The following is a 17,828-nucleotide window of genomic DNA, read 5'->3' as shown; positions in this document are numbered from 1 at the left end:
ACAAACATAGTAGCATGTTCATCTTGAAGACTGATTTTCTTTAGTGCTAGTACTTTAAATTGTCTTCTAAAATCCAGTCTGCTTTGAACAAGTGATTCTGAGTACATTTCTGAAAACTGACTTTTGCCTCAGCGTTTTGTGTCTCAGGAGCTAGTTTAAATGGAGACTTCCATATGGAAAATCAATAATATTTCTAGCCAGGTAGCTTATTTTGTTGTTTTTGATAGCTAATAGAATGGGAACAAAGTGAATTATGTAATCTAAAAATGTCATTTTCTTCAGGACTAGGGAGCCTAGCAAGAACTGTAAGTGCATTGGCAATGAGAAGTTGTTTTTCCCAGAGCCACTTAAAGCCTGCATGCATCTATCTATGGTTGGAAGTGAAAAGTAATGTATTCCTCCACTTTGCAAGGAAATTAAAATGTAAAAGCTGTTTTTTAATGACATGTGAGACTCAGCCAGAGCTTTCTGTGCCCACTTGGAACAGGTTTCTCTTAACAAGGAAAACATAAGAATAAAAAACTTTAGAGCTGATGGGGGGGAAGAGAAGAATAAAAAGAGAGCTGTGATATCCTTTTGCACATCAGCTAGGGAGCACTTCACTGGGTATGGGGAGACCATTAAGAGCTGCTAGTATGTTTTCAGCTGCTTCCTCGGTTATCATGTAGGTGGACTTGTCTGTTTTAATGCTGAGGTGAGGCGTTATAATGATGTTCTTTAATTTTAACAACATATGATCTCTGGAAGAAAGGAAAAAAGAGGTAGTTGTTACCTACTGTTGTTGCCCAAATAAAGAGGAGTCCTACTTTGGCTTTTGCTCTGTATTTAAATATAAAGTTAATTTAATATAACTTCACAAGTCCCACTTACATCCACAGAACCTGATCACCTGTGTCCAAGTAATTTTGGACATTAAAAGGACATGTTAAGAGTTTATACTGTGCTCTTTTGTCCAGAAACGGACTTTTGCCATTAGGCAGCAATTTGAACCATGTCAGAAGGGAGGATTAAGTCCTCCTGACACATTAACCCTACAAAATGGTCTGAGTTGTAGTTACTCGACTCAGATAGTGGACGGCGATGTCCTGGCACACAGACATAACAAGACCAAACTCCCCCAACCCAAAATGCAACGAGCACAGTTAACTCCATGAGGCACCATTCTGGTACAGGTGTCTTTTCACAGAAGCTAAGTAGCCTCTGGGCCCAAGAGACCTGCAGTACTTCAGCCTTGTACTGGGGAAACAAGCCTGCAGGGAGGGAAACCTCGGGGCAATGCAGCAGGTCTAAGAAGGGATGGCTCAAGCAGCTTCCACCCATTCACGGCAAGTTGCACCTTCAGATAAAGCAATTTGTAAGTGAAGCACTGCTGCAGCTTCATATGGTGATTCTACGGAGGGGGTTTAATGCTCCCCTTGGCACACAAGCCCCCTCCTGCTGTCTCCTGGCGCCCAGGCTTCCCTTTGGCCTGTTATCAGACCCAACATCTGGGCTGCATCCCATTCGTATTCATGGCACTTTTACAGAAACCTCCACCCCAGGGGCGGGTGGGGCTGCCTCTGCCAGATCCCCGCCTGCTGCAGGGATGCCTCCTGCCTCCGGCAGGCCTCACGCATCCTTTCTGAGAAACAAGCAGAGATGGCAGCCTGGGCAGTGGTTCCGGGTAGGTGACATCCAAAGCTGCGGCCCTGATAACACCAGTCTGCAGAGCTGTCGCCGGGCCTCTTGGTCAACTACTGCACCTGGTTTGGAATAAGAGTGTCTCTGAGTGCCATTTGCAGGTAATGATCTGAGAGTGAAAAGAGACTAGAAGGGGAGAGAGAGGAATTTTCACCATGCCTGATCTGTCCTCGGTGTATGCACCAGCGGTGCAGTGGATGCAGCATGGTGCTGCATGTAACACAACAGGAGCTGGCTCATACTTTCTCGTCAGGCCAGTCAACAGTTCTGGATGGTACCTCGGCTGATGTTAATGAGAGTAGCTGCAGGTTTCATCAGCTCCATCTCTCTTTTCCCAATCAGCTCGTGTGTCAGAGGCGTCAGGCTCACCACCACCATCACAAAATCTGCCTTCTGGAGCAAGCTGTCTATCTTTTTGCAGTAAGTGGTGCCGACAGCTTGCTCCTCTTGCTCTTTCCTTGTGGGGAAAAAAGGGATCACACTGTATTTCAGGGCATCAGTCATGAAAATATTTTCTTCAGTGATGTCACTGGTATACAAACTGAAGGATCTGATTATCACATTCATGTAGCAAACAGGTGGCAAACAAAGGTGAATTCAGTCTCAGCTGGCTGTTTAGGCCCTTCTGGAAGGCTTCAAGCCCTACAGCAGGGGATGGATTGCACGCCTGCCTCTCAGCCACTGCAGCGCAGGGTCCAGGGGCTTCTTGTAAAGTCTGCAAGTGGACTAAGGCTAAGCACTGGAACAGATGGCAGCACATGGTCCACTCTCCAGGGTTCCCTTTGGGGATGGTGCACGTCACAGGGTGCAGTTGTTACCGTAAGTCGGCAGATGAAAAACTCTCTAAGACTCAATTTGGAGTTTTAGAAAGCAGGCATTCTTTATTGCGGCACCGGGCGCACAGGGGATCGCTCCACCTAGTGTGCGCGCCGGGCTGCTCAACTATGGGAGTTATGTACAATCAGAATATACATATTCATTAGATTTCCGATAAATGATTAGCATATTCATGTTATTTCTTGGAACTCATTAACATATGTAAAAGTCTTTAACGCATGTGCTCTTATGTTCATTGGTGGACTTCCAGGGTCCTCTGGTGGTCGTCGATAGTCTTCCTCACTGTGTCCGCTAATTGAACTCAGTCTTTTCACCTAGCTGCAGTAGCTGATTTCAGCATAACTTCCTTATCCATTCCACCCCTGTACACACAGCTTCAAGGATTCCTTTTATCTACGGAATGTCCAGTCTACAGAACATTTAGCTACTTTGTTTTGACAAAGAGAACCATATGTCTCCTTAGTATTTCTTTATATTCGGTATCACAGTAACGGCTCAAACCAGAGTAGTGGTACTCACCAGAACTCATCCGTGTGGGCTCTGAGCATGCCAGTGGTCCTCATCCTGTTGGCATCCTCCAGAGAGCCTGGCATTTTCTGATGAGTGGAATCAGCAAGGCAGCTCTTTGGCAGGCTCCTGGCTGCCCCAGGACTTGTGTTCAACCCAAAAAGTTACCAAAGTAGAGAGAGATTTTTAGTGTGAACTTTTCACAATAGAAAAGGATACTTGCCATTTCTCCTGTTCTATGTATAATTTAGCTGCCTGAACTTTGGGAACTAAAGAAGCAATGAAAGGAGATTGTGTGTACAATCTTCTGCTCCCGATTGCAAGAGAATGGCTTTGAATTATCTCCTCCCTAATCTAGAAATAAAGAAAAAAGTCACACTAAGAAAATAACTTCAGTGTAACTTTGGACCATGTGTCTCCTAACACATGCATTTCATTGTTTTATTTCAGTGTCCAGGTCAACAACCAGAGATTAAGTGGGTAAAGAACGACTGGAACTACAGCCAGTTTTGCAGCATGCAGAGTGCATCTCGCTTCAGCATATAAGCTTGAAGTGTAAATGTACTTTAAAATAAGCAGGTTTTTCATTTCTGTTGCACTGCACATTGATTATTCATCACAGCACTCTTACATAAATATTACTTTAAAGACTGAAAAATATTAAACAGAGGGAGTTAGTGATGATCCACGGAAAAAAAGGATTTGTGCCTTATTTTCTCTTATTTTGTGGTTTATGACAAAATTCTGAAAGATCTTAAGGAGGGTGTTCACTAGTACTTTTGTTAATGTGAGTTTGCTCAGCTGTTTTTATAATTTCTGAAGTAACAGGAATGCCAAGCAAGGCTAGAAATTTCTGGCCTCATACACCCTTGTTATTTGATTAGGGCTAGCTAGAGCGGTAACCCTCCTGCTGCAGTCTGCATATGGAGAAAATCACTGAAAGCCACATGTACTAGCACTGCAGCTTCTCCCTTCAGTCAGGGAGGAGTAAAGGTGTCTCAGGGTAGATCATGGTTTATAGCAGTAAACATTTGTTCTGCTTGTTGCCTGCACCTTGCCTGATTGCAATGGCCTCGAGTTGTACATGGGGATCTTGCTCATCTTTATGCTGAAGAGCCCCTGTGCTGAATCTCTAACAAAGATCAGACGCCCACATACGCAAGTTAGGAGGGGCTAGAAATAAAGGGTGAAATCCAGTTAAATACTTGGCAAAATTCCTTCTGGTTTGAAGAGAAACAAGGTTTTCTCAAGAACAGCTCTCAAGTTAATCAGTTTTCATATTGTGCCAAGTATACGTTTCCTAGTTCTCCAGTCATTCAGAGTTTTGACAAGATCACTCCTGAGCTTCAAAATATGGAGAAAAAATAAACAAAAGGTAAAAAGTTATGTGTCACTATAGTAAGATATGATAAGAATAAAAAAGGTACAAGATTGATTTTCCTTTTTCTGTTCACATCTCCAGGAAACCTTAGAATTTCTAATATAAAACCTAGATTAAGTTTCCAAGTGTTTAATCACCAAGTAACTCCTTACAAGACTGATTTGAGGCAACCGTTTTTTTTTCTTTCGTTTTAATCTTGGCCCTATTCCCTCATTTCTTGCTATATTCCTGACATAATTCCTTGAAAAGGAAATACTGACTATCTAAAAGGGAGTTTCTTCTGTAATTAGAGTCAAGACATCTCTTTACCTCCGTGTCCTGTTGTGGTACAAAATGTTCATTTCAAACGCTTTGGCTCTCAGAGCAATCTTCTACCCAATGCTGCCCATGCCAATGATCCCCAGAGTAGCTCTAGTAACTTCAACTCCCAGAAAATCAGCTTCACAATACTCCATACCCGAAGAAATTGCAACGTGATAGCCTGCAAGAAAAACACTCCAATATGAGAAATGAATGGCGTCCAACACAAAGGAACAAGGCAAAAGAGTCTGGGCTTGTTGTGCTACTATAGCACACTTTTAACAGTTACAGACAATTTTAAACAGCAATGGTTTTTGTAATGTCCTAGGTGACTCCCTAATATACCATCTTTCCCTGCCACATGTATGTGACATTCCCATTTATTCTCACCATACTACAAAAAGCCTTTTGATGTAATCACCCCTAAAAATCCTTCTGCTGCTTTAGACTCATAAAAATATTGCCCAGTTCTGCATCAACAATCAAAATAATTATTGCCAGTAACACTGCAGAGTTTGGAAACGTCACGTGGAGAATAACACCAGATGTTGGTTTTGCTATTTAGAGTAAGAACAGGTTTCCTGTTCACCTCTGCTACTCTCCTTGGAAAGAAAAGTGTGACTTCTTTAAAAATCACTACTTGGTAATTTCCATAATTATCTGTTAAACCTGCAAAATTTTGGATGGTTCTACAACACAGAAAATAAACTTATATGCACAGAGACAGCACTTACTAGTCTGCTAGCAAGGTGACAGGATTCTGATATTTCAGTCTTCCGATATTGCCAGCTTTTCTAAAACATAAGCAGAATACTGTGAAAGTATCAAAAAATGCCTCAGGATAAAACTCAGTCATGCCAGGGCAGAGCTATCAGAATTGCCACCAGGGATAGTTTATGTAGATGGGAACAAGAAATTAATCTCCCTTTTAATCTGTCTCCTCCTTGTGAGGTAGAAACAGATTTAGGGGGAGACAAATCTCCTTTGAGTTTCTATGAATCCTGTGGTACAGCTGGCAAATCAAAGGCAGGTAAATTTGATAGGATAAATCTGGAGGATCTTTTCCTGAAGCAGCAGGCATTCTAACCAAGCCAAGGGTAGCTCTATTTGGGGAATGGCAAGAAAAAATTGTGGAAGAAACTAGAAAGGATGCTACCATCAGAAACTGGAGCAGCCTGCCTTGTTGCTCTCTAACGCTCCTTAAATTCCCCAATTCTGCACCAATCCATTTCAGTCCCTGAGAATATGCCCATGCCTCTGTCAGCCCCAGCTTTCAGCACATACCCTTATTCTGCTCCATTGCTGCCTCCCACACTCTAATTTCTTCTGCCAGACTGTGATTGCAGCGATCGTCTGATCTTTGGCATCCCCCGCTTTTGGTCAATAGCACTGTAACACCATCACATCAAGAAGCACATCTTACGTCAGCCAAATGTCAGTCACTGAAAATGTGCTGCTGAAGAAGGTAATGAAATTCAAAGTTTTCATATGTAGGAAGCACATTTCAGTGTGTTGTTCATCTGAAACTGTTAAATTAAGTCTACAGCCATATTTATTCTAAAAACTAAACTCCAGCTTCTAAGACCAAGCCCTGTCCATAAAGCAAAAAGTTGTGTTTGAATCAAATGTGATTAGATTCTGCTCAAGTATTTTCAACCCAGGCTGGTGACCTGTGAAAAACAAACTCATATGATTTTATTTATACCTGGTTGAAATATATGCTATGTATGTTTGTGTATGCTGTAATAATTTAGATATATTTATGCTATATAAAATATATGAAAATACCGATTATTCTATTTGCCAACTCAACATATTTAGATTTCCACATTTTATGTGTAACTATGTGAACTACAGGTAACTCTAGGAAAAGTCAAGTTAATGGTAGGTAAATCTTGTATGATTTTTGGAAGCCACAAAAGAATTGAGATGTTACCTTCCACTAGTCTTCTAGCAGATGCCAGCAGCAAAGCCATCCCAGTATCTGCTGTGCTGCCAGAAACATCACATGGAGCATTAGCCACCTTCACACCAAAGCTAGCCACAAGTTTCAGATCCAGGTGATCCATCCCTACTCCTGAATTTGCAATCACTTTCAAGTTTGGCAGGCTCTGGAGGAGCTCTTGGTCAATGACTGATTTGTGCCACCACAAATAGATTGCTTGGACCTTTTTGCTCATATGCTTTCTGTTTTCAAGAAATTCCTTCATGGTGATGAGGTAGAAATGTTTCTTCAGGAACGCTATGTGGCCATGCAGTATCCCACGTATGCCACCGATTTCATTTACCAAAAGCCCAGGTAGCTCTCCTCCTCCCATGATCTGCACAAAGAAGACACAAAGTGTCAGAAGAAAGACATATAATTATTTCTAGACATTTCAAAGAATAATCACTTTCATGTCCTGTTTCATGACATCTATGACAAGAGATCTTATAAACCACATATTTAGATAGGGAGGCCGTCGAGGTTTAACCTCAGTTGGCAACTGAGCACCACACAGCCACTCGCTCACTCCCCCCCCCCCCCCCCCCCCCCCCCCGTGGGATGGGGAAGAGAATTGGAAGAGTAGAAGTGAGAAAACTTGTGGGTTGATATAAAAACACTTTAATAATTGAAATAAAATACAATAAAATAATAATAATAATATACAAAGCAAGTGATGCACAATGCAATTGCTCACCACCCGCCAACCAATGCCCAGCCAGTCCCTGAGCAGCGCCCCCCCCCCCCCCCAGCTTTACCCCAGTTTATATACTGAGCATGACGTCACATGGTATGGAATATCCCTTTGGCCAGTTTGGGTCAGCTGTCCTGGCTGTGCCCCCTCCCAGCTTCTTGTGCACCTCCAGCCTTCTCAGTTGGTAGAGCATGGGAAGCTGAAAAGTCCTTGACTAGTGTGAGCACCACTTAGCAACAACTAAGTTGTTAATAATAACAACATTATTCTCATCCTAAATCCAAAACACAGCACTGTACCAGCTACTAGGAAGGAAATTAACTCTATCCCTGCCAAAACCAGGACAGAGGTAAACAAACCAAGACAAGAAAGCAGCTCTTTTAAGTATATTACCAATTATACACACACACACAGGTATTCACATAATCAAGTCTGAACAAGTTCTGTCCCTCATGCTATGTAAGGTTTCATATCACTGTCACCAGTCTCATAACACACAATTATTTCTCATTGATTACTTAGTTTCAGACCATCAATAAATCTCCCTCCCTACCCTGAAATCACAAATTACCGCGTGTAATTAGTTGTAGAAGTAGTAAGTAGAAAAATGGACCAAATCTAGTTCGTGAAAATAAATTGCACGGCTTCATCATGAACTTCGAGTTACCAGGTTAATTTTTAAATGCTTCTTTGCAGAGATTTTTGCAGCCTCCTGTCTTGAAGAGACACCAGTGACTTCTTAACTGCAGTGCCTTCTCCTGACAAAATAAACAAAGTTAACAAAGTAATAGATACTTAGGCAAGTGTTTTCCAAGAAGGACTTATGCACTCAAATTAAAGCATGGGGGTTTTTTGTGGGAATCACTGACTGTTTGTGGTTCCCAGAGGGTCTGTGAATTGACACCTTTTTTTTTTTTTTTTAAATAGACTATTTACAGCTACCATTGATTTTCCATAGGAATTTTGGGAATAGCTGCGGGGAGAGCTGTTCAAGGGCTACAGATCTTGGAATCCCCTATGGCAATATTGGCTGTTGTCTTGTTAGTAGTATTTCACTATTTGCATCTGAATGTCTAACTCTTGGCCTGTCTACACTTCCTGTGCTAGAACTTCATTTTACCATCCCTTCAAGAAGCCTGACCATATTGCAAAATAATGGAAAGGCTTTCAGATTTTATGGAGGTGACAAACATTTTACTAAATTTTCTGACTTTGTTGCTTGCTCATAGGAAAGAGAATGTAAGAAAAATCTTGGCCCTGGGCTGGAAGTTAGGACTGATCACTAATTTTGCTTTAGGCTGTGCCCTCACCCACGTGATTTCAGTGGTAGATCTACCATTGTTTCATGGCCAGTCGAGATAAAAGCATCATTTTTGTCTGCATGGAGGAACTAAATCTCTTGGGATTTACTTTGGTTTTCAAAGGATACCCTCAGGAAAATCAAAGATACTTTTTCAATGATTGGCTTTGCTATGATTTAACATGTAGATGAAGCAGAGCTTTTCTTACATTAGAAAACCTTAGGCCTACGATCATTTCAAAGGAGTCTGCTTTCTTCAGTGTTTTGATATAAAAATAGAATATTGCAATATTGGCTGAAAAGTGTTTCAGGATACAGTCAAATTTCTGCAGGGAATTAATGCTCAATTCACCTTTAATATATTTGAGAGTGTTACACAAACTGCTTGGTGTACTTGCTTATCATTATGTAGCAGCAAGTACTGGGAACAGAACACAGGTATTCATTGAAATAATGGACTGAAGATATCAAAGTGCGTAACTGCTCAGTTTAAAATCTTCAAACAAATCCCTTTTATTAGTTCCACTTAATTTTTCAGAATTATAAATAACAGTACAGATCAAGTCTAGTGAGATGACAGCTTTGCAGTATCATGACAACAAGAGCAGTGCAGAACAGGTTGCTTTTTTTTAAAGTGGTATTGTAAGAAATAGTGCCTTCCCATGCATATGAGATTTAGTGATATCATCTGGCACACATCATTTGGGAAACACTTCACTTGGAATGGGTTGGCCATTGAGAACAGCCAGCATATTTGCTATTGCTTCTTCTGCCATCATACGGGTAGCTTGGATGGTTGCGGTTCCAATGTGAGGGGTTATGATGATGTTACTTAATTTTAATAAAGGATGATCTCTGTAAGAAACAGAAAGAACAGAATGTATTACACAGGGAATTTACTCTGCAGCTATCCCATGCTAGTTGTTAAGAACTGAACCTCAGGAAACAGCAATAGCATGTTGAGATAAAAGGGCCACAAGCACAGAACCAGCAGAAAGCTGTGGGAAGCTTGCTTACCCATTTCTTCTTCCTCTCTATTGGTCTTGTTGCCTTGCCTGTCAGTTAGGCTGGCAAAGAACTGACAGATGTGGGAAAGGCGAATAGTTTGTCATTTATTAATGACTGTGTGAGACAGGCTGAGGTTTTGCCCTTAAACAGTGAGAGAGACTCCCCGTGGAGATCAAGATTATGAGCATACTTTTGCACACAGTTTAAAACATTTCAGATTAATAGAATGGAAAACAGGTTTCTCTACCTTGGCAGAGGCTCAGGGTATGTCACGTCCAGAGCAGCAGCCCTAATAACCTTATTCTGGAGAGCTTCTACCAATGCATCTTGATCAATAACTGCACCTGCATCGAAATGAAATCTTGCTATTGTGACGAGTTAATGAACATATTTTTACCTGGGAGTGGGGAAAGGTCTCAAGGGTCTAGTGAGAAAAATTACAGGATCTTCATCTTGTTAGAAAGTAGAATGTCTTTCTAATAACCATTAATCAAACAAAACAGAGATTTTATTTATTAATCTTTAATTAGAGGAGGATTATGGTCCACTGCATAAAGCTTTTTCCGAGATGTGACTGGTTTCAGTCTTTTCCACATTTTGACACTGACTTCCTGTATTATTATAGACAAATCATTTAATCTCTTCAAGCTTTCCACTCTTTTATCTCTGCTTTGTTTACTGAAACTATAATCTCTCTCTTATATGCTTCTTCAGTGCCAACAGATCTGTAATCCCATGTGAGGTTTCTTTTCTACATAGCTGTTCCAAATGAAACTTATGTTTTTCTTGTACCCCATTCATCATCAGTGATGATAAAACTTTCAGTTATTTCCACTAAAAAAAGCTGTCTTTAAGATAAGGCTAAAGAGAACAGAACATCTGCCGAACATCCCTAAATTCCAGAGGACCTTTGAACACATAGCATCTGATCTATGATAAGTCATTCATTTGTAGACCGCCAGCTACTTCATGACTCAAACAATACAGGGGTACCACAGACTGAGGTTGGGGGGGAGAATGTCAACATAATCAGACAAAACACAACCTTAACTGTGGAGACACAAACAGTGCTTTTAGACCGTCCTACCTCGGCTGATGTTTACAAGAGTAGCTGTGGGTTTCATCAGCCCCAGCTCCTTTTTCCCAATCAGTTTGTGAGTTTCAGGAGTCAGGTTCACAACCAACATAACAAAGTCAGACTGCTGCAGCAAGTCTTCCATCTTCTCACAGTAGTGGGCACCAACTGCCTCTTCCTCCTCCTTTCTTCTAAAGGAAAAATGCACACACACCCAAATTGATACAACTATTTCTAACTGGTTTTACCAATCATCAGTCAACCCTAGGAGAGATCTGGAACAGCATAGAGATTGAGAGGTTTGAGGCCAAGGTAAAGGAAAAGACATTGATAGGTACAGATGGTGGAAGGGAGGAGGGAAGGATGTGGGCTAGAGGGAGCAAGAGGCTAGAGGAGTGGCGGGACACTGAAGGAGTGATGTATGTGTGAAAGCAAAGCACATAGGTGTTACCAGGTATGAGAGGTTGGGGATGCAGTCAGACCCCACTCTTTTCTCCTGCATCTGTGCCAATCCCTGTAGATTCTCTCCTTGCCTGACATGCGAGTTAGGACTTGGGGTGGAAAAGGAATAAAGAGGAAGTGAAGTCTGAGAGAAAGGGAACTATAAAACTAAGAGAAGTTAAGACACTTGTCATTGGTGCCAGTGTGATGAGTGATCTGGCTGGGCTGAGGGACTGGCTGGGTGGGCCAGGAATGCTGCCAGAAGCCTGAAGAAGAGTTTGGCAGGACAGGGGACACAACGAGGGCACAAGGCCTGGTTTGCTTGGACAACATCTTCAGGAAGGTTACATGGCTCTTGTTCCAAACTGCTGGTAGCTAACCAGGGCAGAGCAAGTGCAGGAGGCGAGGGGGAGCTGCTTCTCGAGGGGAGCAGTAGGGAGCCAAAGGGAGGAAGCGCTGGCACGCTGGTGCTCCTCATGCTGCTTATAACTGTCACAAGTGCCTGGTGTTGTGCGATCTGGTATACTACTTATATAGAACTTGTTTAGCACAACTTGCTTAGCATTAGTAACTAAATTTGCTGAAGCCTTAGGCAGCAAGCTATGAACTCTCACCTAGGTATGTTGAACTTTTACCTAGTCCAGTAAAAGAAGGCGCCAGAGCCAGTTCAAGACAGAAGGTAAGGAAGCTACATTCATCAACAGAAGCTGCAACCTTAGAGGTAAGAAAAGAAACGGCCCGCCTAGAGACAATGAAAGGACCTAATGAAGAACGGGAAGACCCCAGACCCTAACATTACTACTGGTCTGAACTGTTGCATGAGGGGGGAGGAATTTAGATCGCAAGGGTATAATTGCCTAGGGATTTCTGTGTTCGAGGTCCCTTTTTGGAGGCACACAGCTAGAGCTGTAGCACTATTAATAAAAAGGACTTTATAGACGAATCTCTTTTTGGCTTATTGATTCAGCGGAAACCTGGAGTCGAACCCTGTTATGGTGGCCGGCATGTGTAATTTCCGTAACACTAGGAAGATCGGGGACACAGCAGAGCTGTGGTTTCTGTCACTGCCCCCTGACCAATTACATGCAGAAACCAGACGTTTTTACCTCCGGTTCCTGTTATGGTACAGGATCCTCATGTCGAAGGCTCTGGCTCTCTGAGCCACTCTGTACCCAATGCTGCCCATCCCGATGATCCCAAGCGTCGCTCTGGTTACTTCCACTCCCAGCCAGTCAACAGGAAAATACTTCGTGTCTGGAGAAACCGCAGTCTGGCAGCCTGAACATAAATACATGCTAAACGGGTACAAACCAACCATAAACACAGGTTTTGGGGAAAGAAAAAGTTTCTCACCGTCACAGCAATGGGGGTCTGGAGCACCCCTTACAAAACATCCTTGCTAATTTTGACCCGTTTATAGAAGGGCCTGGATGATGCCATTCCCTGCAACAGCCAGGGCTGGAGTCAGCAACACAGGGGGGCTCCCGGATGGGTACTGTGCTGGGAGGAATGGCTCCTCAGAGAAGTAACTCTTCTGTGGCTGGAGTATTTTCTTGGAAGTTCAGAAATAGCTTCTTTGACACTTACCACCCTGCAAGCGTCGACTTCACTTTTTTTTAGCTGGGGTAAGTCTCACCATTTCTCTCCTGGATCACAACCCAAAGCAGCCCCACTGCTTGAGTGGGGTGAAGGTAGCAAATTCCAGCTCAGCCAGGGATCTCTATGAGCCTTTATACAAAGAACTTGAGGTCCAGCAAGACGCGATAGTAAGAAAACATCACGGCGAAAGAGGTGTTATTTCATGCTTAGGGGTGGAGCAGCGGTGACAGAAACAGTATGAGTCCCTGAAGACAGAGGCAAGTTCTTGTGATAGTCTCTACTGACACCTTCCTTCCCCTGAAAGGCATTGCGTAGCAAGGGCATGCAGGGAAAGGACCTACCTTTAAGGACACAAGCTAATGTTGGTGGTACAGTTTGGAATAACTTTGTCAAAAGGATTATCAGCTACTTCAATAACAATGCTGATGCTCTTCTGGAAATACAACCCTTGGTTTAGACAAACTCTTTGCAGAAGCAGGAAAAAAATGAAGAGTTATACTAATTACTGCTCTAGAGATGTGGACATGGCCATTAATGCTTTGTACTTTCCTGTAGCTCCTAACACTTGTTCCAAGGGGAAATGGCGAAGTGGTGACATTTGATTTGGATGCATTTTGTATTCAGTTTTTACAGCTATAAACAACCCACCCAGTGAACAGCCAGAGGAGAATTAAGCCCCAGACATTATTCCAAACAGGCTATCAAAAGTGACTTTAAAATGCATAATTTAGACAAAGGCCTTACTCTTGTCACCATTGCCTTAAAAAAAAGCAGGATGTAGGAAAAGCACAGGCTTCTGAAAATTGAGTCCTCAGAAATTTTTTTCCCTGTAAATGCATCCCAAATATTGATTTGGACAGATCATCTGTATCATAGTAAAAGTGAGATATGCCAAAGAAGTAGCTAAGATCCAGGAAAATTTAAAACATTACCTTCCACTAGTCTTCTGGCAGAGGCCAGCATCAAGGCCATTCCTATGTCTGCTGTTGGGTCTGCCACGGCCTGTGGGGTGTTGGTCACTTTTACGCCAAAGTTAGAAATCATTTTCAAGTCTAAGTGATCAACTCCAACCCCAGAGTTTCCAATTACTTTTAAATTAGGCAGGCTTTCTAGAAGCTCCTGGTCAATAGTTGGCCTGCACTCAAACACGAAAACAGATTGGATTTTTTTGCTCATTTCTTTTTTGTTTTCAAGAAATTCCTTCATGGTGATAAGGCGAAAGTGTTTCTTCAAAAGTGCTGCAAGGTTTTCTAGCACACCATGAGTTCCTCCTATATCCAGAATCAAAACACCTGGCAACTCTTCTGCCATGACCTGCAACAGGGGAATAGAAGAAATACTCCTTTGTTTAGGAGAACACCCTTAAAGGAGTGTAGTGTAGTGTAAATGATGCTGTAGTGATCATTTAAATTCACATCTGTAAAACAGGAAACTGATGGAACTCAATACAGAATAAACCCACAGTCACTTAGTACTAGTGTGGTACATTAGACAACTTCCCAGTATTTTCACCAAGTGCTGATTTAGACTATAACACCAAGGAATATCTGCCCCCTTAGATCTAAATCCAGTCCTACAAGGTGGTGTTCTCAAATAGTTTCATTTTAGTCCTGAATCAATATTGATTTCACACAAATCTGGTAGCTTCTCAATCTCATTCACAAATTCATTTCTATAAGCAGTGGTGTGAAGCAGAGGCTGCTAGAAAGTTACTCAAAGTTCCTTGCCTATTGATTACGGTTGGTGAAGCCGCAGGTAGTGTAGGGAGACGCGAGGCTCACATGGGTCTGACAAACATCTGTCAGGAATGGTATAGGTCTAACAAATTTGCACGAGGAAGGGCCATCCTTGGACAGCTGCTACACTGCTTGCCTTCAGTGTTTTAACCATCCAGATCTGTACCTGAACTTACCTCCTGCAAAATGTAGCACACCCACGCCTATACGCTGAACCAGTGGGGAAAAGCACTAGAGGTGATACTGTAAGTCCCACTGACAACACAGTCCTACATACTAGAGCTTTTCCCCTGCCCAGACAGTTTTGAGTCCAGTCCTCTCTGCAACACCCATGCAAATGTATTGTATCCTTCAATAAGATAGGGGCTCCACAGATAGCCACACACCTAATTAGAGGCAGCCCTTATTGACAAAAATGGTAGCTGAAGATTTGCTGCATGTCTTAACAACATTCGTGTCTAATCTCCTACAATTCTGTTTGCCGTGCTCCACTCGCTTTAGGTCTCTATCCCATACTGTGTCCTAGACTTGGGTCCAGGAAACTTGACGTTGTGCTAACTGGATCAGAACAATTTTCCACAGCAGTGTGCCGCTTTATTCTGGGCACACAGTGCTGGGCAGAGATTTCCTGCTGCTTCAGTCCTCTTACACAAGCCTTCAGCGAGTAACCAGAATTCAAACCTGTGACAAAAAGGCATCAATGTAGATGGGAAGTTTCCGTCAAACCGTATTTACCCTTGTCCTGAGCAAACTCAGGCTTATCCCAACTGCATCTATTAAATGCTTACAATCTCGACACCAGTAATACTGCTTTATCCTGGCCTTGACCTGCATTTCTGCCTCAGTTCCAGTCTGCTGCTGTACATGGGCTAGAAGGGGCCTCCATGTTACGACAGGTCTGCAGTTCACCACGAACAGTGTCTCCGATAACACTAACTGGTTCTGAACAGCAGCAAACAAAGCAATGAGGTGAACAGTGCAACCATATTGCAAAGGAATACCACTTTCTTAAATATATGTAATCTATTTCTTGCCAACTGAAGTATTTTGAACCCTGTCAGCCCCATAAGGTTGTGAAAATGGTGCAAATTTCCCCAGCTGAAGTCTGTATGTTTCTTAGAGTATCACACAACATGACCTTAGAAGGATAAACTAGATTTGTCCTCCAGAATGAATGACGCATAGAATAAAAGACAAGATTTGATGTCAAATTGTGACAGCGTTGTCCAGCTTCTTGATGATCAGAACCTGATGCTCCTGCAGCAACTTACTCAGACAGGACGGCAACTAAACCTTATGCTGTTAAGTGATGGAAAACTGGGTGCCAGATATGATCAACTGACTGGCAGATGCCAGTAAGGCAGCACTGTATTACACCATTCGATTTCATCACCAATTCCTCCTCCATTACAATACATCACTCATGAAGGTCAGAGTCAGATCCGCAATCATTTTAGAAGCACTTTCTAAACTTCACAAGCAGAAAGATAATTCATGAGGAAGACACAGTGCAGTGCAGCGAGAGCTGGTTTAGCTTTAAACAAACCAGATGATGCACTAGAACCAGGCTAGTTGCATGTAATTAATCTTTTCATTAGTGTGGACATGCTGAGGCCACCACAATCTCAGACATGTTTGATGCATGCGTGAACCATTCATAGACTGCAGCTTTGTTTCAAGACCTGGGGTTCTGCTAGTACCAGGTACAATCTTAAAAAATTATATTGACAGCAGTAAACTAAAACCACTTAAAGGAACTTTGCAGAGGGAAGTGGGCTCTCCAGATACCAACCTTGGTCTGAGGAGCACTTACTGTTCGTCCTCCAGCACTACCTGGGCATGTCTTGTACCTCTGTCTGTAATCCACACTTCTCCTGTGACAGTGATATCCATGAGAAGCAATAGCTGGATGAATAAATTTATAAGCCAAATTTGGCTGGCCAGACATTGAGGGAATCGGTTTTAACAGACCGAATGCTTTGCTCCTGAACATAATTATTCAGGTATCAGATGTCTTGTCCAGTGTGCAAAATGGAACACCTGTTAAGGATATGACAATTTTGGTTTTGGACTAGTATCATCTGCAGTATCGCTAACTCTCTTTTTATTTTTTCTAAAGCTGTCTCTCCTCGCATTTTCTATTTACATAAGATTATCTGATTCCATGTGTATCATGCATCTATGATCAAATATAACACTGATAATAATGCATGTCTACTGATAGTAAGTTCTGGTCCTCGCATTGCAGAGACAACTTTTAAAATATGAATCAGATTGAGACAAGTGGGCAAATAAAAAGAACGACGTGTAAGTATTAACTTTGGTGTTACTGTGTTTCTAAGCTGGCCTTCTTTCTTTTGTGGAGCTTGACTCACTACTTACGTGCAGATTTGTTGACTGGCACTGCTGTATCACTCTGGACTTAGCCAAATCATAGCAAAATAAACCTACGTAACTTTTCCTAGCTCTGTTTTAAATTAAACTTAATAGCATGCGCTATCCGGAATAAACTCCCCCCACTAACTCCTCTATAGAAGAAAACTAATTACCTGGACACCAACCAAAGAATTGACCAGGGCGGGTTTCTTTCTGACGGTGTTCCTTTCACAGCTCGATCTTACCGCAGCTGGAGGAGCCGACGGCTCACAGGTCCTGCTCCCTGCAGGGCACACCCGCTCCTGCCCTCTGCAACTCCCGTCCCAGGCCCGGCAGCTGCCCCAGCGCTGCCTGAGCCCGGCTCCGGCGGCTGGGACTCCCCCACGCTGCTGCGGGCGCTCGCCCAACGCCTGTCCTGCCAGCCGCCTGCGGGCGGCGGTCTCCGGTCAAGTCGCTGGAGGCTTTCAGGGAAGCTCCGGCGCGGCCTGGCTGCGGTCCGCCGGGCAGGGGATCACCGCCTGCCTCTGCGGGGACAGCTGAAGCCAGGGGCTTTTGTCCGAAATGGGACTCGACTACCTTCCTCTCCTCCCACGCTCCCGGTGCAGAATTTTCTGGAAAGGAGATTCCGCAAAATGAGGACTTTGATAGTTTTGGAGAGCTCTGCAACTCTGGGGCAAAGTAATTCGGCGCAAGTTCACACTACTGGTCCACAACTGTTCCCCACGGCCCTAGCTCAAGCTTGTGTGGATTTTTTGTAGTGGAAAATATGTGTGCTTTTCCCCCTGTCTGCTGCAAGCGAACCTTTTAAATGAGCATACAGTGTAGAATAACATATATGCTTTTCAGGAAGCAAAAAGATTGGCCCGGGATGCCCTATCTCAATGGCCAGCTCGGTTCTGAAACCTAATGC

The 17,828-nt window shown here is 42.9% G+C and overlaps 1 protein-coding gene and 1 pseudogene across 4 annotated transcripts; both read right to left on the bottom strand.

Moving 5' to 3' along the window:
- Positions 1-583: 583 nt before the first annotated feature.
- LOC143157451 (putative 2-ketogluconate reductase) lies at positions 584-7,023 on the bottom strand (annotated as a pseudogene).
- A 2,148-nt stretch (positions 7,024-9,171) lies between these two features.
- On the bottom strand, positions 9,172-17,146 carry LOC143157450 (putative 2-ketogluconate reductase). Of its 4 annotated transcripts, none has more exons than XM_076332271.1 (7): positions 17,092-17,118; positions 16,335-16,582; positions 13,739-14,120; positions 12,314-12,485; positions 10,779-10,957; positions 9,939-10,035; positions 9,172-9,538 (listed from the first exon to the last, which is right to left on the bottom strand). In XM_076332271.1, exons 2-7 carry the CDS (start codon positions 16,533-16,535, stop codon positions 9,382-9,384), a joined length of 1,188 nt encoding a protein of 395 aa, XP_076188386.1. In that variant the 5' UTR covers positions 16,536-16,582; positions 17,092-17,118; the 3' UTR covers positions 9,172-9,381. The 4 variants fall into 4 exon arrangements, with proteins under 4 accessions (XP_076188386.1, XP_076188389.1, XP_076188387.1 ...); XM_076332274.1 differs by having other exon boundaries at positions 12,314-12,461; XM_076332272.1 differs by having other exon boundaries at positions 16,356-16,582.
- Positions 17,147-17,828: the final 682 nt, after the last annotated feature.

This window comes from Aptenodytes patagonicus, chromosome 2 (genome assembly GCF_965638725.1).
Source record: "Aptenodytes patagonicus chromosome 2, bAptPat1.pri.cur, whole genome shotgun sequence".
NCBI lineage: Eukaryota > Metazoa > Chordata > Aves > Sphenisciformes > Spheniscidae > Aptenodytes > Aptenodytes patagonicus.
This window is presented reverse-complemented; position numbering and strand designations above follow the sequence as displayed.

Bases quoted from the DNA above. Each gene is read 5' to 3' on its own strand.
- LOC143157450 (XM_076332271.1), bottom strand. From the start codon at position 16,535: ATGTTCAGGAGCAAAGCATTCGGTCTGTTAAAACCGATTCCCTCAATG. The intron at 10,958-12,313 runs GTAAAAACGTCT...TTTTTCCTTTAG, and splicing joins TACCATAACAGGAACCGGAG to AAGAAAGGAGGAGGAAGAGG. The intron at 10,036-10,778 runs GTAGGACGGTCT...ATTTCGATGCAG, and splicing joins TCTTGTAAACATCAGCCGAG to GTGCAGTTATTGATCAAGAT.